The 23,013-nt window shown below is 40.1% G+C and overlaps 3 protein-coding genes across 3 annotated transcripts in view; 1 reads left to right on the top strand and 2 right to left on the bottom strand.

Moving 5' to 3' along the window:
* Positions 1-13,079, bottom strand: part of LOC131299206 (translocon at the outer membrane of chloroplasts 64) — a 48,609-nt gene extending 35,530 nt beyond the window's left edge. The window contains exons 1-3 of the mRNA XM_058324822.1: positions 12,701-13,079; positions 2,207-2,359; positions 1,756-1,880 (exon numbers count right to left, since the gene is read on the bottom strand). Coding sequence (XP_058180805.1) covers positions 1,756-1,880; positions 2,207-2,359; positions 12,701-12,909 — 487 coding nt within the window. The 5' untranslated portion in view covers positions 12,910-13,079. The remainder of the gene's footprint in view (positions 1-1,755; positions 1,881-2,206; positions 2,360-12,700) is intronic.
* A 725-nt stretch (positions 13,080-13,804) lies between these two features.
* LOC131298050 (uncharacterized protein At4g04775-like) lies at positions 13,805-14,516 on the top strand. Its single transcript, XM_058323324.1, has 2 exons — positions 13,805-13,970; positions 14,107-14,516. The coding sequence occupies exons 1-2, from the start codon at positions 13,827-13,829 to the stop codon at positions 14,503-14,505; spliced, it is 543 nt and encodes a 180-aa protein (XP_058179307.1). The 5' UTR covers positions 13,805-13,826; the 3' UTR covers positions 14,506-14,516.
* An 811-nt stretch (positions 14,517-15,327) lies between these two features.
* Positions 15,328-16,006, bottom strand: LOC131299018 (uncharacterized). Its single transcript, XM_058324546.1, has 2 exons — positions 15,736-16,006; positions 15,328-15,658 (listed from the first exon to the last, which is right to left on the bottom strand). Exons 1-2 carry the CDS (start codon positions 16,000-16,002, stop codon positions 15,497-15,499), a joined length of 429 nt encoding a protein of 142 aa, XP_058180529.1. The 5' UTR covers positions 16,003-16,006; the 3' UTR covers positions 15,328-15,496.
* Between the last annotated feature and the right edge of the window lie 7,007 nt (positions 16,007-23,013).

Genomic DNA, 23,013 nt, shown 5'->3' with positions numbered 1-23,013 from the left:
AAATATTTTGGCAAGGAAGTCATGGTGAAGGCTCTCAAAAGGAAGTCCAAAACAATCGGAAGGGCTACCTGATAAAACATGGAGCAAGATGAGGAAACCAGCAAAGTGTACGATTCAGTTATATATTCACAGAGCTTTGAAATAAATTGGAAAAGTCCAAAACATGGACAAATTGGTTGTTTTTGAAGAAGTAATTGTATGCACTTGAGATAACCAAGCAAGCGAACTTCATGGACCATCTGGACGAGTTCAACAGATTGTTAAGAGAATTGGATGCCATTATAATTGATGCTTGGTCGCACAAATCGTTGGATATGCTCTTGGACCCAACACAGGAGCATGGATTTGCATTCCAGAGTGAGATTTGGAGCGCGAATCCAACTATAGAGGAGTGGGATCCTAATCAAGCTCAGAGCATGTGGTTAGCTCTGTGATGGAGAAGAAGAAGAAGATGTGCAGATCGCAGCAGGAGAAGAAGAAGATAGGAGCAGCAGCAGCAGATCGTAGCAGGAGAGATCGGAGAAGCAGCAGCAGATCGGAAGGAGGAGGAATGTAGGGTTTAAATTTGTAGCTGGTCTTTATTAAACAGAAGAAGCGACGGTTTTGTATTGGGGATGGGCCACATTTCCTTCTGAATACAGTAAGGGACAACTCTTCATTTTCAATTTTTTTAGTACATTCTATATACATCACCTTTTAGAAAGTAAACAGTATATTTTATACACACTCCTCTCGGCACTCGCAACCATAGGATCTTCTTCTCAACCCCGCACTCTTTTTGCGCAACTAATGTATGATGTGGTAGTGGCTACCTTATTTCACATGAGTCAATGAAGAAAAAGGATAGCGAGAACGGGGTCATTGTTGCATCAGATGATGGTCATTTTCGGGGTAGGACGGCTGAGAGAAAGCAACGGAACCAAGCCATGGGGATGTTCACAGTCAAAGGGTGACAGGAGGAATAATTAGGAATTGTCAGAAGCTCAAGGCGGAAAAGGCAAATGAAGAATCAGCAAATGAAGCAATTGCAGGAGACTACTATGACAGCAGAGATGACGTACTCAGTCATCGATGGTTATGATTTGTGAATAACGATTGAATTTTTTTTATAATTGCTATTTTCTAACATGATCGCGGTTATGCTATAAAAATTTGATGATGCTTGAATTCAGTAATACTAGTCATTAGAAAATGGTGACCAAGAATTTGTTTCTACACCTACATTTCACAAAATAAATGGGGATGAAAAGACCTAGTATCCTGCTTTTACAATCGCCCAGTATTCCATTTACAGAAAGAAAGAAAAAAGTTCCAAGGGTTTTGCACATTAAAAATCGTTAAGAGCAATTAACAAGCATTCAAACATGCTTTTTATTTTAGTTTTCGGCTCCATTATTATTTTGTTAAGTCTTGTTTGTCTTAACCAGAAGCATCTTAGATTCGTACTTATGACCAAGCAAAAAAAAAAAAAGAACCCAGAAGCAAATCCTGTACGAAGAAACTAAAATATAATGTCACGTTAGAAATGTATCCAACACATTGCAGGCTCATGTCCTAAGAGTTTCAGTGTCAGACACGGGTTAAAAATGACAAGGTAAGTGCATCTTTTCCTTGCTATGTTGACAAAACAAAAAAAAAATGAAAGAACAAAAAGAAGAAGAAACTTACTAACAATTTTCATGAGGCTAAGTAAATATGAATTAACTTCACGAGTAAAGGAAAAAGCATGTGTCTTGAAGTTGGTAAGAAGCTTACCCAAGGAGAAGTGAACGAGATCAGCAGCCACAGCCACAGCACTTCCACTAGAGGATCCTCCTGGTATTAGTGCAGGAGCAGTAGGATTGGTCGGTGTACCATAATTCTTATTTTCCCCACTAATACTGGAAAGTGAAACATCCAAACTTGATTGAGATAAGAATATCCAAATAGAAACTGAATTAAACTGGAAAACAGAAGTTTCATTTATTAGAACAAACTGCATACTATACCACTTGTTGGAAAATGAATCCCTTCTTATTTTTAAAGGATAAGTCTAACCATTTTCTACTAAAGAGTAGAAAGCTCCCCCTTCCATGAACTATTGGGTTCTGTAAGAGGTCGATTCCATTGATTGAATACAAGCAAAGGTGATGCGCAAAATAAGCACTCCCTCATGACCATTTGCCACCTATATTCAAATTAAAAGCTTGAAGAACCAAGTACAAACCTATAAGCCATTTCAGCCACAACTGTTTTTCCCACACATGTCGCACCTCCTTCAACTAGAGCTGAAACCACAGAAGATGTTTGAGAAGCAGCCTCATGTGTCCGTTCCCAGTCTAGGTTGCCAAACCCAGTCACAAATCCATCGATATCAAATCTGGAATCAAAGTTAGAAACTAACTTATTTTTTAAGTCCGATAAGTTTTAGAATTAGTGCTAAATAGAGAAACAAGCATAATGATAGTCCATATTTTAATTGGAAAACCATCACACCAGAATCACCACCATATCAGCTAAGCAAACATTAAGCGTTTTGGGATCACAAAGTTGTATAATCAACTTGCACAAGGGAGCATTACAAGCACCAAACATAAAAAATCCAATGCCTGATTGAAATAGAGGAGGGAATTGAGGTGCAGGAATGAGGCCCCATTGGTTCAATTACAATGAAAATTATGTAATTATAGCTCTATAATAGATTTATCTGCATTAGACAGATAATAAATCCACAGTTTGCTTCCAATGTCAACAAATGTGAAGCAAAACCACATGCAGGACAACCAAGAACATTCCAATAATATGAGCCTAGAAGGAGACAGGGTCCAGTGATTGACAGCTGACACATCCACATTTTTTGTTTCAATATCAAAAAATGCCTAGCGAAACCATCTGCAAGAAAAACAAGAACATTCCACTAATATGAGCCCAACGGGAGGCAGGTTTAAGTCAAGTACTGGTCCAGCTATGTTAAGTGTTAAAGTGTTATTTTTGTTTGCTGATTTTCTCTCTTTATGTTACCTATAAGGGTATTCTACCAATTCTCTTGGTATCTTAGTCTAAATACACGTGATGTGTAGAAGCTAATTAACGCTTCTACCTCTTTCTCCTTATTCCCTCTCCACATCGTCTTTCCCAAAACCCTAGATTCATATTCAACCCCTTAACTTGGTATCAAAGTCAACCCTAAAAAACATCTACACAACTCGAAATTGGCCAAAGGTGATTACGGCATGCTAGCGGACATCAGTACCCTGTACAGACGCGGATACAGATGCCGATAGGCGAGTACATGGTGCACATTGTCTTAGTTTTCTGAGAATTGCGGTGATTTTCCTAATTTGTTCGAAGCCCTTTGATGTGAGTTTCATATTTTGGTTATTCTTTTCGGTAATTCCGAACTTGAATATCAATCTTGCATCTGGAACATACTCAACCATTTGCGACACCTAGAACTCGATTTAAGGGGAGTCAAAATCTCTGTTGGAGGTCTGATTTGATCTTGTTTTGCTTTTCTGGTGTGATTTTGGAAAGGCTTTGTTGCTGTAATCTATTCAACAAATGTGGATTCTTTGATTTGTTGTCTGGATTTGAACTCAGTTGTAGAAAATCCTGTTACCACACTAATCTCCTTGTGTTTTAATGGTTTGGTGAGATTTTGAAGCCCTCTTGCAGTTTTCTTCAATTCGACTGCCTTTGTTTTTGGTTTTTTGGTGGTCGCGATTTGAATTTCTTCGTTGTCTTGGACTGTTCAGAGTTGTTCTTTGTTCAGGTTGCTTGTTCTGTGTGCTTCCAGTTGATTTTGGTTGCATTTCTTGACATGGCTGAAAGGAACCACCGTATGGGTGGTCAAAATATTTTTTTGAACGGCAAAAAAAATTTCATTAATCTTGAAATTGCTACATACACATTAAGCCAATTAGTGAATTCCATACATTAACAGAAAAAGATTGTTGACAATCATGCAATGTTGGCATAGCAAGGCTGACTGCACATTCAAGGCATATTGAACCCATACCGTGCCGAGAAATGTCAAAAAGGGATGGGCTTTGTTAGAATAGTTGGACTAAGTCCCACATTAGTTACTTATGTTATGTAACTAGTCACCACATAATATAAATAAAGCTTACTTGTGTTAGGGTTAGTTAACACCCTATACACTTTCTTACCTCCATTATCATGGTATCAGAGCGTTACTTTAAACCACCACCATAGCCGCTGGAGACACTACCCACCAACCCACGAAATCCACTGTACAATCAACAACCAAAACCCACGAAATCCACTGTACATCAGCCGAAACCCACCAAACCTTCTTCCGTTCGAAACCCATCCTCCATATCTTTCCATCTGTTCGAAACCCTCACAGCCGAAACCCTAGCCACCATCAGCCGAAACCCTAGTTACCATTTTCGACCACCACAAACCACGATATACCTCTTGCCGACAGCAATCCACCCCTCTCCGACTACCGAAATCACATGCCCAGTCCTTTTTTGCCCTTTCCGACAACCAAAATCACATACCCAGTGCTTTCTTGCACTCTAGAACCCTTCGAATCACATGCCCAGTGACAGCCCACCTTCGAATAACCCACTCCTGACTTTGCCGACCTCCGACGAGCATTCCTGACCTCCGGCGAGCATTTTCTGGCGCCGACAGACCCTGTTTCTTGTAGTTTCAGACTCAATTCGCGATTTTCTGGACTGTGGCTATTCAGATCTGTCCTCTAGGTCTCTGATTTTGTGCTGTTCAGATTTATTCTGATCTCCGGTGATGTTTGTGCTGTTCAGATCCCTCTCTCACGCTGGTAACTGTCTCTCATGTTGCTTTCATCAGGCTCATATAACGTGTGGAGTGTAGTTGGTATGGTGACTGTTCCGTAGTGAGTTTAGTTCAATTTGTTTAGTTCAACTATTGATGGTGGTACTGTTGACTGTTATATTTTGTCTCTAGTTGGTAGTTGTTGCTCTCCCTAGTTGCTTTTATTGGTTCTTATTGGTGGAAGTTTATTTGGTGAAATGGCTGAGTCAAAGTCTGGATCTAGTTCTACTTCTAGCTCTACTATTGTTGGCAGTTTGTCTGGTTCTTCTCGGTTTCGTGAGAGGTTGTCTATTACCTCCACCCCTTTGAATGGTAAGAATTATGCTGTTTGGGCTAGAGCAGTCGAGGTTTATTATGTTGGTCAGAAACTTTATCATTATTTGACAGACAATCCCCCCGCGGCAACTGCTACCACGTATGAGGCATGGGTATCTGAGGATGCTAACATTCGGTCTGATTTATGGAATAGTATGGAAGAACATATTGCTAGCACGCTGGTTTTCTTATCTACAGCCAAAAAAGTATGGACACAGGCTCAAGAGATGTATTCGGGTGTTAACAATCTCCGTCGCACATATGATCTTCATCAGTCCTCCTTTTCTATCTCACAAGGTGACTTATCTTTGGAGTCTTATTACGCTAAGTTCCGTGGTATCTGTGAGGAGCTTAATATATGTGAGCCGATTTCCTCTGATGTTCAGGTCATGCGGCACCAACGTGAGCGTATGCAGGTTGCTCAGTTTATATCTTGTGCATCATCCACATATGATCTTGTTCGTAATCATTTATTGGGGTCTCGCCATCTACCTTCTCTCAGTGAGGTATTTAGTCGCCTTCGCCAGTCATCTATCTCTATGTCTGCACCACCTCCTGATCGTTCAGCATTGGCTTCCTCTGTTTCTGGTGTTTCTAGTACATCATTTAGCCGTGGTCGGGGTCACGGCCGTGACTCTGGGTTTAGCGGTCGTGGTCGTGACTCTGGGTTTAGTAGACGTGGTTTTGGCCGTGGTTTTGGTAGTCGTGATTCTGGTGTGGGTGCTCGTGGTTCTGGTATTGGTGGTTTTGGTGGTCGCATGTCAGGGGGAGGTGGCCATGGTCGTGGGCGTGATTCCCGATCGTGTACTTATTGCGGGGGGACCAATCATACCGTGGAGACTTGTTATGATCTCCATGGGTTCCCTCAGGCTCATTAGGCTGCTATTTTTGAGGATGTTGAGCCACTTCCTCACCCTGCCGTCCCTGTGGTGACTATTTCTGCAGAAGAGTATCAACGCTTTGTGTCAAACCAGACTTCATCCTCTACTGCTACGCTCGCTCAGACCGGTTCGTCCGTTGCTTGTGTTGCCTCTTCTCATTCTCCTACTCTTTGGGTTATCGATTCTGGTGCTTCTAATCATATGACTGGTACATCTACTATTTTTTCTAATCGTCGGTCTGTTGGTACATCATCTCGTGTTATCTTAGCTGATGGTTCTACCTCTGAAATTACTGGTTTAGGTTCCGTTTCTGTTACTCCATCTCTTACTTTGGACTCTGTCTTCCATAATCCCAGTTTTCCATTTAATCTTATGTCTGTTAGTAAACTTACGAAATCTTTAAACTGCTCCATCACTTTTTCTTCTCATGGTTGTGTGTTTCAGGATCACAAGACGGGGAGGAAGATTGGTGGGGGTACTGAACGTGGCGGCCTATATTACTTTACCGATGACATCTATCCTGCGTCTGTTGCTCTTTAGTCATCCGTTTCTCCCTATCAACAACATTGTCGTCTGGGCCATCCCTCTCTTCAGAATCTGAAGCGTCTGATGCCATCATATAGTAATGTTAAGGACTTACAATGTGAAGTCTGTGAGTTTAGTAAACACCGTCGGGTATCTTTTTATCCGAGGGTTGAGCGTCGTGTGTCGCGTCCTTTCCAATTAGTACATTCGGATATTTGGGGTCCTATACATGTTCCCACTTTAGCTGGCTTTCAATATTATGTTATTTTTGTCGATGATTTCTCTCGTGTTACATATCTTTATCTTATGAAAACAAAATCAGAGTTGTCTTCTCTCTTTAAGTCATTTTATACAGAAATAAAGACTCAATTCAATACTTGCATTCGTATATTTCGCTCCGATAATGCACGTGAATATTTTCATAATGCTCTCTTGCTTTTTTGATGATCATGGGATAATTCACCAGTCTTCTTGCGCTTGGACTCCACAACAACATGGGATTGCCGAAAGCAAGAACCGACACTTATCTGAAGTTATGCGTGCCATGTTAATCCAGATGCAGGTCCCTAAGTATTACTGGAGTGATTCTATTCTTACAGCTTGTTACTTGATTAACCGTATGCCCTCCACTGTTCTTGGTGGTCAGATACCTCACAAGGTTTTATTTCCTGGTCATCCTCTTCACTCATTACCCCTTCGGGTATTCGGGTGCACGTGTTATGTTCATGCACTAGATCCTGACCGAGACAAACTTGACCCTCGCTCGATCCGGTGTGTCTTTCTTGGTTATTCGCACACTCAGAAAGGGTATAAGTGTTACCCTCTCTTCGTCGTCACTTTGTGTGTGCTGATGTCACCTTTAATGAGTCATTGTCTTTCTTTTCGAGGACTCCTGAGTCTGAATATGTCCTTTCTAAGTTTGAGTATGTTATTCCTATAGATGTTCCTCCTGTTCCTGTGCCACCCTTGCAGGTATATGTTTGTCAACGGAAACGATTAACAGCCCCACCAGTGCCTGCCGCCATTCCTCCTCCGTCCCAAGATCCTGCTTCACCACCACCACCTCCCCCGTCACCTAGTCTTCCTATAGCTCTTCGCAAAGGTATTCGGTCTTGCACTATTCATTCTATTGCTCAGTTTGTTTCCTATAATCATCTATCTCCGTCCCTTCGTGCTTTTACTACTTTTGTTTTGTCCATTTTTGTTCCTAACATTGATCAGGAGGATCTGTTTCTGAGTGGCGGACAGCTATGGAGGCTGAGATGTCTGCTCTTCATGACAATGGCACTTGAGAGTTGGTTTCTCTTCTGCTAGGAAAGTCTACTGTTGGCTGTCGGTGGGTCTTTTCCGTCAAATATCATCCAGATGGCACCGTAGAACGGTACAAGGCCCGTCTTGTGGCCAAAGGCTATACCCAGACGTATGGGGTTGATTATGCTAAGACTTTCTCCGGTGGCCAAGATTAACTCCGTCCACATTCTTATCTCTTTGACCGCCAATCTTGGTTGGCCCTTGTTTCAGTTGGATGTCAAGAATGCATTTCTACACGGTGACCTGCTCAAGGAGGTCTATATGGAGCAACCTCCTGGGTTTGTTGCTCAGGGGGAACGTTCTCAGGTGTGTCGCCTTCGCAAAACCCTCTACGGTCTTAAGCAGTCACTTCGAGCTTGGTTTGACAGGTTTAGTGATGCTGTGTTGCAGTTTGGTATGCATCGCTCCCATTTTGATCATTCTGTCTTCTCTATTCAGTCAGAACAGGGGAAAGTAGTGTTGATTGTGTACGTGGATGATATCATTATTACTGGAGATGATCAGAAAGGTATTGATGAGTTAAAACAATTTTTACAGCGTCAGTTTCACACCAAAGATTTGGGTAAGCTTCGATATTTCTTGGGTATTGAGGTAGCAAGATCCAAAGAAGGGATCAGTTTGTCCCAAAGGAAGTATGCACTAGATATTCTAGAGGAAACTGATTTATTGGGGCAAAGCCTGTAGAGAACCCTATGGATCCAAACGTCAAATTGTGTGTTGATCAAGGGGAGATATTCCCTCATCCAAACCGTTATCGTCCAACGTCGCTTGGTAGGCAAGCTGAATTATCTCACCGATACACGGCCTGATATCTCATTTGCTGTTAGTATGGTAAGTCGGTTCATGTCAGCTCCTCGTCTTCCACATTGGGAAGCTTGTCTTCGTATTGTGAAATATCTCAAGGCTCATCCTGGACGTGGCCTCTTTTATCGTTCAAATGTTCATTTGCATGTTGAGGCCTTTACTGATGCTAATTGGGCGGGATCACCATCTGATAGACGGTCCACAACTGGGTATTGTACTTTTGTCGGTGGAAATTTGGTTACCTGGAAAAGCAAGAAACAAAATGTGGTTGCTCGGTCCAGTGCTGAAGCAGAGTATCGTGCCATGGCTCATACTACATGCGAGGTTGTATCAGTGTTTTAAATGGCGAAAGGCGCACCGAGGCGCAACGATCCCTTGGGGCTTTAGCGCAAAGCGCAAGGCGCGGCGCGCGCTTTATTGACGCGAAGCGCAAAAAAAAAAAAAAAAATTCTACGCAAGGCAAATTTTATTAGAACAAGTTTTCAACACAAATAAACACTTGTAAAACTTTCAAATGTCATAAAACATAACATGTCAATGGTTAAACGAAAGTACCAAACACTAAACATAATATATCATCCATGAAAAACTAACATAATAATGTTTAGCCTTAGAGACATAACAAAAGGATTAAAGACAATAAAATCTAGAGGCATGCATAGGCATTACTAGAATTTTCAGATGTCATCTACAAATAACAAGTACAAATAAATACAACAAACTGAACAAATATTTTAAACAGAGCTGGAAACACAAAAAAAAAAAAAAGGTGAAAAAAAAAGAAAAAAAAAAAAGCAAAGGGGGGTCCTACTACTGGAAAAAATGAAAAGAAAAAAGAAAAGGGAGGTTGTGACTGGAAAAAAAAGAAAAAAGAAAAGGGGGGGTCCTAGACAATCGGTGAAAATAGAAAGAAAATGAGGAAGAAGAAGGTGAGAGGAGGAGGAGGAAGCAAACGTGAGATGGTGAGAGGAGGAAGAAGAAGTTGTTACTTGGAGTCAACAATCAGAGAGAGAGAGGGAGACCAGAGAAGAAGAAGCTGGGTCCGATCGTCCGAGACTCTGAATCGTCGAAGAGGCTGTTGCTCGATCTGGTTTGTTGATTGAATAGGGCTCCCATCGATTTAAAGGAAGAAATTATTCAATGCATCTCGAACGTAAGACTGATTTTTACCTCACAGCAAAAAGCGCGCGCCTCAGCGCCTTGGCGCCTTGCGCTATAGCGCGCGCTTCAGCGCCTTTCTTGCGCCTTTGCGTTCTGCGCGCGCCTCAGCGCCTTGGCGCCTTGCGCTATAGCGCGCGCTTCAGCGCCTTTCTTGCGCCTTTGTGTTCTGCGCTATAGCCCATAGGTCCGAAGCGCAATCCTTGCGCTGCGCTGCGCCTCGCGCTATAGCGCGCGCTTCGCGCGCTTTTTAAATCACTGGGTTGTATGGTTGAGAGCTTTGCTCGAAGAGTTGGGGTTTGGCGTACAGTTACGTATTCCTATGCATTGTGATAATCAAGCAGCAATACATATCGCTTCGAATCCGGTATTTCATGAAAGAACCAAACATATCGAGGTAGATTGTCATATTGTTCGGGAGAAGATAGATAGTGGCGTGTTGGCTACCCCTTTCGTGTCTACAGGCGCTCAATTGGCAGATATCTTCACCAAACCTTTATTTAAACCACGTTTAAAGTTGTTATGTAACAAGCTGGGATTTTGTGATATTTATTCTCCAGCTTGAGCGGGAGTGTTAAAATAGTTGGACTAAGTCCCACATTGGTTACTTATGTTATGTAACTAGTCACCACGTAATATAAATAAAGCTTACTTGTGTTAGGGTTAGTTAACACCCTATACACTTTCTTACCTCCATTATCAGGCTTTAGTAACTTTACCCGAAAACATTATTAAAAGAATAGATTTTAATAAATCGATGAATCACGAAGAATGTGAACAATTAAATTTCATCATTCAGTAAAGAAATCAACAAAGAAGTAAAAAACCCCATATCATAATCCTCCATGACACAGCATTAAATCTTGTAATTTTCACACAGGCAGTTCGTCTTTTCATAGTCATGCTCCGTCCCTATTAAGAACTGAGAACATGGAGATGCATCCAAACCAGTTCCAAATCTTAGAATCTTCGTTCCCGCTCAAACAACTCAACGTAGGGCTATGAAGCACATATACACAAAAACTAGTCGAGGATGGATATCGAATACATATTGGATATGGATACGTGCTGAATACGCCCCGATATATAGTGGATACGGAAAATAAGTATCATGTATTTAAATCAAAAAAATTTAGCTTCATATACGTGAGGTGAGGGATACTTTTGGGATACAGCCTAGAGCAGATTGAGCCTGAAAAATCAATGAAACATTCACAGATACACACCTAACTACATAACCCAAAAGACCTAGTGCAGTTGACTCTCTCTCAGAGACACACAGTCACACTCGCACTACATATTTGTGTATTTCATATAGTATGCAGTTATATACTATACAGATGTATATATAGTCTGTTTGTACATTTTATGTGTATATATATGATAAATACATGTGCACTACGAATTTGTATTTCGTCTAAGTTTACTTTGTATATAACCATTGTTATATATATACAACATACATTACTTTAACTCTTTTTAGTATATGTATTATAATATTATTTACAAACCAAAATTTCGTAATTATACAATTGATGCATTTACATAAATATATACACATACACATTTGGCATAGACATGTGATTAACGCTTGGTAGTAGCAATTCAACTACTATTTTATTGCTTTTGGCTTTGTTTTTATGCCTAGTAGAAGACTAACAACCATAAAAATTTATACTCCACGGACGTATCCATGACTTATCCGTACCCTATTTTTTTAGGTTTGGTCATATAGCCGTATCTATATCATGTCGTATCCGTATCCCGTATCACGTATATGTGCTTCAGGTAATGGAACCAAAATCACTATAAAAAAGGAAAGCGCAACAGCCACCATTAAGAAAAACACAGAAGATAATTAACACTCTTGTGCATTATCAAAAGATTGACCACACCAACAATTATGAAGAAAGATGAATTGAACTTCCCAAGATCCTCTCAAAGGCTAATGCCCAGCCGGAAAGCCCACTTTGGAAGGTACTTTTGAAAGCCAAATGACCTAACAGGAGTTGTGTTACGTGCACTCTTCGCTTTTCGCAAACAGATACCTCTGAACTTTTCTTTTCAAGGGGGAAAAAAGAATAAGGACTAAAACCATTGCCAATATGCAAAAACTACTGGAAAAGAAATGAATAGTTTACTTTTGCCAAGATTTTCCACTTACAGGGAAATCAGTGTATGATATGATATGTTTGGTGAATAATTTTTTCTTTCATACCTATGAAAATGTTAAATTTCCTATTATACTACTTATACCCGTAACTATATCTAATTTGGAATCCAATATCACCAGTACTGGGCTTCCTGAAGTTTGGATATTGATGTGTCAGGTCCCGAAGAAAAACCTGCACCCACATAGGAGTAGTATGGATCAATCACAACGAACCTCACCCCTCAAAAGTAAACGCCAAGAAAGTCTCCATGAACTCAACATCCAAGTTCTGAAGTGCTTTAAATGGCAAGTTCGTGTGCCCAAACTACTGATCTTGCATCTTCTTCGTAAGCACAGCAATAATGTTACCTAAGACTGTGTTTGAGTAAGGGATTTATTGAGGCACTATGGAGGGAAAGCAAAAGCACGCGATAAGATAAGATAGTAAAATAATGAAGTGAAGATGTCATATGTAAACCTTTAATCTGCCTGTGATTTTCCTCTCCTTTAGTAAACCCATTCAATAATTCATATTAATAAAAAAAAAAGTCACGAACAAACCCTAAATGTTTGGTCATCAGAGTACCTAACGATAGCTACAGAGCTCAAATGACCGAATTGGGACTCAAACTTTGAATCAGAACAAACACACAATAGAGATGCCATAGAATGCTCAGTGGAGTGGATTTACGAGGTAAAAATATGAAATTACTTATCGCGTACAAAAATGGAAATTGGGCAAGTAAGTTACACATCTGAGACGGCGAAAGTGAGTCCAGTCAAAGGATGAGGGGCCTTGGGAGGGGAAGGCTGAGGCGGGGGGAGAAGTTGAAACCTCAACACGAAAGCCCCAAAGTCTTGTTTGACCACTTTGTTCTTCTTCAGCTTCTTCGTCATTATCAGAATTCCAGCCAAACCCAATCCAAGCAACACCCACAGATTAGCGGGCGCAGACGCCATTAATTTTCTTTGTTTCCGGAGTAGTTTACTGTTCAAAACAGAGACTGGCCTAAACCCTGTAAACGAAGGGTTCTATATAGGCAAGGAGGAGAGGGAGGGGATAACGATAAGAGAGAAGGACGAAGAAAACCTCGGCAGGAGCAAGGAGGCCTAAAATTGTTCTAGATATCGGGTTAGGGATATTTTGTCCTCATATTAATTTTTATACTAATAATTTTAGGGCTTATTTGCAAGGACACCCCTTCAACTATCACCGTTTGTCAACTTCACCCCCTCAACTATAAAACTCAACAGCTTCACCCCCTCAACTATTAAAACTCAACAACTTCACCCCTTCCGTCCAGTTTTGCTAAGAAATGTTAAGTTTAAAGGTTAAAATGGATGGAAAAACAGAATGGTGGCCAAAAATGCCCTGCCCTTTTGGCGGGAAAATAGTTTTGGGTATTTATAACCTCTCTCTCTCTCTCTGTTTTACACATACACCAAAAAACCCAAATCATACTCTCTCTCATCCCGTCCTCTGGTCTTTCACCTCTCTATCTCTCACATCTCTCTCACCCACCAAAGCAGGTATGTCTCTACTGCTCTCTCTCTCTCTCTCTCTCTCTCTCTCTAATCTCTACTGATCTCATCTCTTTCTCTCACCCATCGTCTCTCTCTCTCTCTCTAAAAGTCAGATTTTGAAATTACTCATGTTTCTTTGGAGCATATGCTGTGTTTGGTGTGTCCAGTGAGAAATCCGAAATGTACACTTATATATCTTTTGAAATTTCTCATCTCAGTCATATATATCTCTCCCCCCACTCTTCTGCCCTCCCCATCTAACTCCCATCTAACTCCAAATTTCAAACCAAACTCTCAAACCACAAACCCAGAAAACCCACTGATTTGAAAACCCACTCAAACCCAGATTGGCCATGAGCAGCTCTAGTAGCTACACCACCAACCTATCTCAGTACGATGGAGATGAAAGATGCAGATGTGGTTGGAGGGTTGTGATGCAAACGTCACTAACTGTGAAAAATCCAGGAAGAAGGTTCCTTGGGTGTAGGAAGTACAAGGTAATTTGTTGAATTTTGGAGTACGCCAAATAATGTAACTGTTAGTACGTTATGTTTATGTTTATGTTCAACTTTTAGTAAATTATGTTTATGTTGAACTATAAGATAATGCAATATGTTTATGTTTTAATTTCAGAAAGAAAATGGATGCAATTTCTTTGTCTGGATAGATCCTGAAACGTGCCCTAGAGGATTGGAATATGCCAAGATCATGCAAGCGAAAAAGGAAGAACTAGAGAAAGAAGTTGAAGAGTTCAAAATGATAATTGAGAGGTTGGAAAGAGGAAGACAAATGGTGGAAGAAGAAAATGATGCACTGGTTGTCAAATTGGCAGACTTGACTGAAATGAATGTCAACCTTACAACAACTATCGAAGCCCTAAATGGACAGATTGGAGCAATGAAGACTAAAGAGATAGGACCAAGTTATTTTAGGAACATCATAGTAGTGGTAGTCATTGTGTGTGTGATTTGTGTGCTTATGTCAAGTGTGAATCATAATACCCCTAACAACCAATATTTGTATTTGCCTTAACTATGAATGAAAAGCATGCATGTTCCACTATGGTATTTCATGGCTTTTAAATGCAGATGTTCATATATGAAAACTATGTAGAGTCCAGACTTGAATACCAGAGACATAGCCCAAGCAAGGGCAACAAAGAAAACAGAAGAAGGAAATGAATGAACAGAAGAAGAAGCAGCAGCAATTAAACCTCAAACCCATTCCACTGAAATAACCACCTAGCACAAAACACAAACTTCAACTACCAAGTTCCACTACATTTGGGAAAAGAAAGCTTTCAGATTAAGGGCAACAAAGAAAACATAACCAGAGCAGAATGGGGCAGCTCACTCTCAGAGGCTGCATCTCCCTTTTCATTACTTATTACACATACAAAACTAACACAAGTACTAGAAGCATTGCAATAAAACATAATCAGAGCAAAATGGAGCTGCAATCAGTACCTACAATCAGCAGAACAGCAGTCCATTCCTGGTATAACAGAGCAGAACAGAAGTAGAACAGACAGCCAGTCCATAATAGAGCAGTCCAGTCCATCATTACCAGCGGAACAGCAGCAGAACAGGGCTGCTATAACAGCAGAAAAACAACAGAACAGGTAGCCATAACAGTCATAACAGGTATCCCATGACAGCAACAACAAGATCAATAACAGACCACCATAAAACTGGACAACAATAGCAATAGCATAACACATTTTTTATGTACCAAGACAACAGTGGCAGCTGGACTAACAGAACAACAACACCAGTTTGAAAGTACTAATAGAAGAACAACACCAATAGAGGTACCAAAAGGTTACATTTCATTCATTCATTCATTGAATTCAAAAGGTTACATTGCATTCATTTCATTCAGTAGTTCCAACCCATAAAAGAAATATGTGGATTCTAGTTAATGGATTACACATTGTTCCAACTGTGTGTAAACATTACACATTGTTTCCAAAAGACTTATCCTACACCAAAAGACTTATCCTAATCCATTTCCTAAAGCAGATTCAAGTGGCTGATTTTTGGGTACTTGGGGTTGAACTTGATGGTTGAGTGCTTGGCATTGTGGTACTACCACTTCCACCACCACTGCCACATGATGCTGCAGATGAAGTTTGTGGTTGAGTCCAAAATATGGCATTCCCCATCCTTGTGGATCTTCTCCATCCCTACATTAACACCATGCATAACTTAGCTTATTGTATGGACTAAATTGTAAAGTATGGGCATGAGGTTAGTGTATTACCTGTGGTGTTGGCAAACCCACCCTTGGAGCACCTCCAATCCTTGTTATTGGTGCTTTACCTCTACAAACTATGGGCTGTTTACCCTTCTCACAGTTTACACCTTTGTTTGTACCAATATCCACCCTAGTGTTAGGATTTGTTTCTCTAATCACAATTCCAGGAAGTGGAGCAGTGGTTCCACCTCTTCCTCTTCCTCTTCCCCTTGGGGCAATAGTGCCATACTTTGATGAAGGATCACCACCTCTTCCTGTGCCTCCAACCACCATTGCACCACTTCCTGTACCAGTCTTCTCTCCTCTAGCACTTTTACCTCCTCTACCTCCTTTACCAGTCTTCCTTCCTCTTCCTCTCCTTCCTCTACCACTACCTCTCCCACTATTGGCTCTTGTTTCCCCTGCCACTTCAATTTCATGTCCTCCAACCATTGCTGTTTCCATTGCCACTTGACATTCCTGTACATCAAATTTAAGTAACATTTCAAATATGCCTTAAAAAATAATAAAGGAATATGGTAAAAAAATTGAATTTTCCTTACTTGGTCAACTGTAGTGCTGTTAGCCTTTTGAAGGCATGTTCTGGCATTATGTCCCGGCTGCTTGCATATGCTACACTTGAGAGTTGTGTAATACTTCCTAACACCTCCATTGGGTTTCTTTGGTTCATCAAGCCCTTTCCTTCTATTCTTCTTGGGTCTACCACTCTTCTTTCTTAAAGGGGGAGGACCTATAGGATCAAATTCTGTATGAACCCACATTGTTTGGTCAGGAATTGGTTTGATGATGAAGTTGTATATCTTGGCAAATGTACTTATATGGAAGCACTCATCAACATAGTCCAATGGGTCACTTTTATCTTCTATTATTGCAGCCATACCATGTGAACATGGTATCCCACTGACATCCCACTTCCTACATGTGCATGTTCTCTCTCCTATGTCCACAACATGGGTCCTAAGTACAGTAAGTACTTCGAATATTCTGCCACCACTGTAAATCACCTCACACTCCCCCATTAACTTGCATGCTTTCTCAACCCTTCTTCTAATTCTTGGACATACATTACCCTTCCAGCCTTGGCACAATTGATTTCTTGTTTGCAACCTTGTCATTAGGTACCTTCTAATACTTTCAGCCATGGTCAGTATTGGTTGGTCCCTTGCATCTTTGATTGCTCTATTGAATGCTTCACTTGTGTTATTGTCCATTCGATTGCATTTAGACCTTGTTCCATACATGCACCTAGCCCATGTTGAGGGTTGTTCACTCATCAAATACTCATATGCTTCCTCATCAATTGATTTAATGGCCTCCATAGCTTGGTCAAATTCAGGAATTGTGTACACCGATGCAGCCCTCCACATGAGGTCTTTCCACTCCTTACCCTTGTACACTTTACTAAAATTAGAGTACATGTGCCTAATGCAGTATCTATGTTCCACAGTTGGGTACAACTGTGCAAATGTTTGTGTCAATCCCTAAGGGAAACAAAAAATTGTAGTTAAATATAAGCAACATGTAATGAAGTAAACAAAAGCAGTGATTAAGTAAAAAAACAGTTAGGCATACCTTCTGCCTGTCAGATATGAAGCACCAACCCCTTTCCTCTGGATTGCCTATCATGTCCATCAGATTCTCCAAGAACCAAGTCCAACTTTCTTTTGTTTCAGCCTCCACAACAGCAAATGCCAAAGGAAACATCTGATTGTTGGCATCTTTGGCAGTTGCATGCATCAATTGACCACCTAATGGCCCTTTCAAAAAACAGGCATCTAACCCAATTATTGGTCGACAACCTGCTAAAAATCCCCTCAGTTGTGCAGCATAGCTTATGAACATCCTTTTAAACACTGGTCGTTGATCAGGCAAGGGCCTATCCACCTTCAACTTAGCAGTACTATGTGGATTCTGTATTCTTACCATTTCACAGTAGTCCCACAACCTCACATACTGAACTCTATGATCTCCTTGAATCAGTTCAAGAGCCTTTCTCTTTGCTCTATAGATCTTGTTCTCTGAAACATTTAACAACCATTCTCTCCTAACTGTTTTCTTCATTGAACTGACCTTAGTCTCTGGGGCATCACTGACTTTGGCCAAGTACTTTTCAGAAAGCCAAGACGAGGTTGCATTATTATTAGTGTACTTCCTAGTACATGAATGTTCTTGATTTATCTTTTTTATTTGGAAGGATCTCTCTTCGTACATGGGAGAGGCATGAAGTCTAAAGCCACAATCATGTGTACACTTCACTGTGACCCTCTTAGACTCATTCTTCAAAAATTTAAACGTATACCCCTCCTTTATATGATATTCTCTCAACAGTTTCCTAAACACCTGCACATTAGGGAACTTCATCCCTTCTATTAATTCAGGCTTCTTCATTAAGTGCTCTTTGAACTCTGGAAAAATAGGTTTCCCATCCTCATCAATCGCATCATCAACCAAGTTGTTATCATCACTGTCAGAACTAAGGTCATCTTCTTCATCACCTATGTTTTGACCCAAGTTTTTACCTAAACCTACCAACGGAATATTGTCCTCTTCCTCCTCATCAGAAGACTCTTCTACCCCACTAAAAGACCCAGTGGAAGTTGAGCTATCATCATAGGGCAACCACTCAATGTCTGAGCCATCATCATCATCCATTTGGAACTCCATATGATCAGTTTCATTTGCATCCACACCTTGGACTACACCTTCCACTTCTAAGTCAACAATTTCTTGTCCTCCCTCTATTCCTAAGTCAACACCTCCATGTCCTTCCTCAACTTGTAAGTCAAATCCCAACTCAGTTAAGCAACCTTGGTCTACAATGTTACCTATCACCTCCTCATCCTCTGAATCAACCACATTAGGACAGTCAACATACATATCAATAGAGAAATACTTCATACCAGGAGAATGTGTTGCAAACATGTTAAGCATTTCATCATGAGAAGTCAATGCAACTAAACCATTGTTCATGTCAGTGTTGGGAAGTCTATAAAACACACTAATGTTATCTGCTTGTGAATATCCTGTCTCCTTAATTACAGACATGAAGTCATAAAATGAGAAGAAGTCTGGATCTACCTTACTTTGTGCAACAAACCCACCCAAGTATTCAACCTGGGCCCCCCTTACAAGTTTACCACCAACATGAATTTCCAAAGTACACCTGAAGTCAAGATTGTTTTCTCTGCAACAAATAAGTTAGATTATCAATAGGACCACCTAATTTAGGATTCATTCAAACTAAATTACTATACATAAGCAGCTAATAATGCAATTGTGTCACTCAAAAACAAGGTATAAAATGAGAGCAGAACAATATCCAAAAGAGCACAACCATATCCAAAAATACAAGAAGGAAGCACCAAACTTATGTTTCAAAAGATTCACAAAGTTATACAGAATCTCACAATTTTCTTGGCTTAGTCAAAGTGTGCAAAAGTCCCAGTTTAAGGGATTTCTCATCTCTTTTTTTCTTGTCCTTATGCTCAGCAAGTCAGGTCTTCTATATTGTTGGTCTGACTACTGGTCCTATGGAGTTTTCTGGACTGTTGAGCTGGACCAGGCAACACAGAGGTGCCAGTTCCATGGTTCACACTATTTTCAAGTTATCCCTAGTTGCAACTATGTATTGGCTGTGGAGGGAAAGGAATGGTAGGGTGTTTCAAAATCTCTGCAGGGATTCCTCCTCTAGTTTACAAAAATTAGTCAATCTTAAGGGACATTCGTTCATGCCTTAGCTCTTGGAGGAGGGTGAAGGCTTCTCATCAAAACTTAGCCACTGCTGCTTCATAGAGGATTCATACGAAGGTTTTTTATCAGAGATTGTTTTGGGACTGTTGGTGGGTTTTTTTCTATTTTCTTTTGGTTGAGTTTTGAGTCTAGGAACTCTATGTCTATGCCAGGATTAGTTCCTTAATTTAGGGTTCACAATATACAGTATATATACAGAATCGTACTGAAAAAGAACAAATACACACAGAATCCCCAATTTTTAATTCGGAAATTTAGGGTTTCGGTTCAAAACCCAAATTTTTTGAGAAAAACGACGTAAACCATTTAACAACTCCGAAGAAAGGAGGTCTCAAAATCGTACAGGAAAATAGCAAAATTATACAAAATCCCCAATTTTTAATTCCAAAATTTAGGGTTTCGGTTCAAAACCCAAAATTTTTGACAAAAACCACGTAAACCATTTAACAACTTCGATCAAAGGTTTAGGGTTCCAAATCGTACTGAAAATTAACAAATACATACAGAAACCCTAAATTTTAATTCAAAAAATTAAGGTTTCAGTTCAAAACCCAAAATTTCTGAGAAATAACACATAAAACATTTAACCACTTAGATCAAAGGTTTAGGGTTCAAAATGCGACTTACATGGTGGACATCGCAGAAACGGACGTTGTTCGTCGTCCACACTTCAGGGTTTTCAAAGCAGATGACCAAGAGATGACTGATGTTGTTCACAAACCGTGGGTTCTCTGAAACGAAAGGATTCATGTGGGTTCTCTCATGCTGCTGGTTCTCGAGTTCTCATGCTGCTTCTCGACTGAGGAGAGGAGTGAGAGAGAGAAGGAGTGAGAGTGAGAGAAAGGAGTGGGTCGAAGAGGTAATGAACTATCGAAACCCATTTTTAACATAAGAAGGGTATAATGGTCCTTTCACTCGTCTCCGTCCAATTTTTTAACGGAATTTTGACCAAGGGGTGAAGTTGTTGAGTTTTAATAGTTGAGGGGGTGAAGCTGTTGAGTTTTATAGTTGAGGGGGTGAAGTTGACAAACGGTGATAGTTGAAGGGGTGTCCTTGCAAATAAGCCTAATTTTAGCATTACCTATTTTATTACTCATACCCCAAATTAGAGTAAAAAACTTAAAAATTCATTTCCAATATTATACTCATTTGCCTACCCATTTTGAATTCTACCCGTTTCTTCACCCAAATGTGGAGAGACTCAAACTCATACCCATTTTTTTCAAAACCTATTTTTACTCTCATTAATTACAAGTGTGTCATTCAATAATAGATTTGGATATAAATATGGGTTCAGCATTTAGATGTCTTACCCAAATCAAGTTTTTGACTCAAATTTCTACTAAAATTTGGGTGAAAAAAATGAGTAAGGATTAGAGATGCTCGAATATGTTTGTAATCCATCAAGTCCACCTCCTAAGTTTGTAACCCACTAGGTCCACTCAGACAAGGGCATTGTTTTGGCTAAGACAAAAATATATTTTTTTATTCTTCTTCAAACCATAAGCAGCACTAACTGTAACAACTATCAAACGAAACCCTAAATGTTACATGTTATCTTTTTTTTGGATTTACAAAGCATAGATGGTCACAAATAGCCCTATATGCCACACAAACAACAGAAACCCTAACTAAACCGTGAAGAATGTTAACCGTATCTGTAAACAATGGCTACTGATGGAGACGACGGCGGATGGAAGGTGATGGCAATGGTAACCGATGTAGACGACGGTGGAGGAAAGGTGATGGTGACAGTGACTGATGTAGACTACAACGGAGGGAAGGCGACAGAGACTAATGTAGACGACGAGGAAGGGAAGGCTACGGCGACTGATGTATACGACGACGAGAAAATGAGTACTTAGGGCGGCAGTTGTTATAACGCCCCGAATTTTGGATACGTTAAATAGATATTTTTATTGAAAACTTAAATAGAGTCTGGCTCATTATTACAGCATAATTCTCACAAAGTACATTTATTCAATAAGGGAGGGAACTAGGGTTCCTATCTACTGCTCTGCCTGTTCCTCCATCCTAGCCAGCTCCTCGACTCCAAAAGCCTTCAAGGTATAGAGTTCACCCTGCTCATCTACAAGGTCAGACACATTATGCAGGCGCCGCCCCTAGTATAATATGTCAAGGTTACAACAGTAACACCATGAGCTACAAAGGCTCAGCTGAATAATCCCATACCCGCTTGATGAACACCCATTATTGTAGATATTTGGTGCGACTAGTCCCGTTTTATGTTGTTTTAACTTGCGTTTATTTAGATTTTATAGCGATATTGCACGTAAGGTATATTGTTAGTGTTTTCAGGTAAAATGTGCAAATAAGGCGCATTTCAATGCCATGCATGGCCCAAGTATTCGAAGACCCTGTCGGCCCCTTAAAATCTGTCTAAGTATGGAAAAATGACTTTTCGAAAAAGTATATATTTTCGAGATTAAAAATGGCGGTAATTGATCCTTGAATTTTTCTAAGAGTAACTACAAAGTTGCAAGGTTTTATTTGAAGAGCAATGTCATGTTTTGAGCCATTTCCTCTTGTGAAAAATGTTCAGTTTTCCATTTTACACTAAAAGTGAGGGATTGACATTTTGATATAATTGGAATCTTGAAATTCTGGTGTTGCCATTGTTTCCAAATGGGGAGTACTTTCTTATTTTCATTAAATAAATTAAAGTAGAGAAAAGGTAAAATAAAGGTTTAAAATGTAGTCGTTACTTAAATTTAGAGAATGAAAATAAGATGCTAAGGAGCTGTGAAGCTGCTGGGAGCTCTCTGCTGAAACTGAGGCCAAGATGCAGAAATAGCACTATGGTATCGATACAAAAATAGTTGTATTGATATGGGAACGAAACAGAGAGCAAGCCAGGCTTCAGCGTATCGATATGGGAACTTTTGTATCGATACGAGTACACTGCGGGGAACTTTGGAATGCAGCTAAAACTGCTCGGTATCGATACAAAAACTGTTGTATCGATACGGGAGGCTTTCCGACAGCTTTTTAACAGATTTCAACTTTCCATTAGTGGAAACTTTCCATTAATAGGTACATTTTGGGATATTTTGCGTGGATAGAGAAGGTTTCTTGTATAAATACTCCTCTCTCTCACACTTGTAAGGAGGGAAGTAGTTAGTTAAGTTGCTCTAAGTTCCATAGTTGTTCTCCAAGTTCTTAGCTCCTTTTAGAACTCAAGTAAGTATTTGGTTTCGTTTAGTTTGTGTACTAATGTTGTAGCTACAGACTAGATTCTCCTTTAAATCAAGTTTATTTTCTTTTCCATCAATTAAATATCATGTCTCATTTTTCTATTATGTTTTGTTCTATAGCTATGGTTGAGTAGCCTTTTGGCTAAGTCTTGGGCTAATCTATCCCAATGATTTAGGATGTTATTTGTTCTCGAACCCTCGGGCTAAAAAGCATGGTTTTTCGAAATAGGGCTTAACTTGCATTTTTGGTCCTACGTGTTAGATACATTAGCAAAAACAAGTTGGTTCGCCTCCGTTTAATCACATCTTTCAACAACCG

This window comes from Rhododendron vialii, chromosome 8a (genome assembly GCF_030253575.1).
Source record: "Rhododendron vialii isolate Sample 1 chromosome 8a, ASM3025357v1".
Classification (NCBI taxonomy): Eukaryota; Viridiplantae; Streptophyta; class Magnoliopsida; order Ericales; family Ericaceae; genus Rhododendron; species Rhododendron vialii.
This window is presented reverse-complemented; position numbering and strand designations above follow the sequence as displayed.

Bases quoted from the DNA above. Each gene is read 5' to 3' on its own strand.
- LOC131299018 (XM_058324546.1), bottom strand. From the start codon at position 16,002: ATGGTGGTTGGAGGCACAGGAAGAGGTGGTGATCCTTCATCAAAGTAT. The intron at 15,659-15,735 runs GTAATACACTAA...GTGTTAATGTAG, and splicing joins TGGGTTTGCCAACACCACAG to GGATGGAGAAGATCCACAAG.
- LOC131298050 (XM_058323324.1), top strand. From the start codon at position 13,827: ATGAGCAGCTCTAGTAGCTACACCACCAACCTATCTCAGTACGATGGA. The intron at 13,971-14,106 runs GTAATTTGTTGA...TTTTAATTTCAG, and splicing joins TTGGGTGTAGGAAGTACAAG to AAAGAAAATGGATGCAATTT.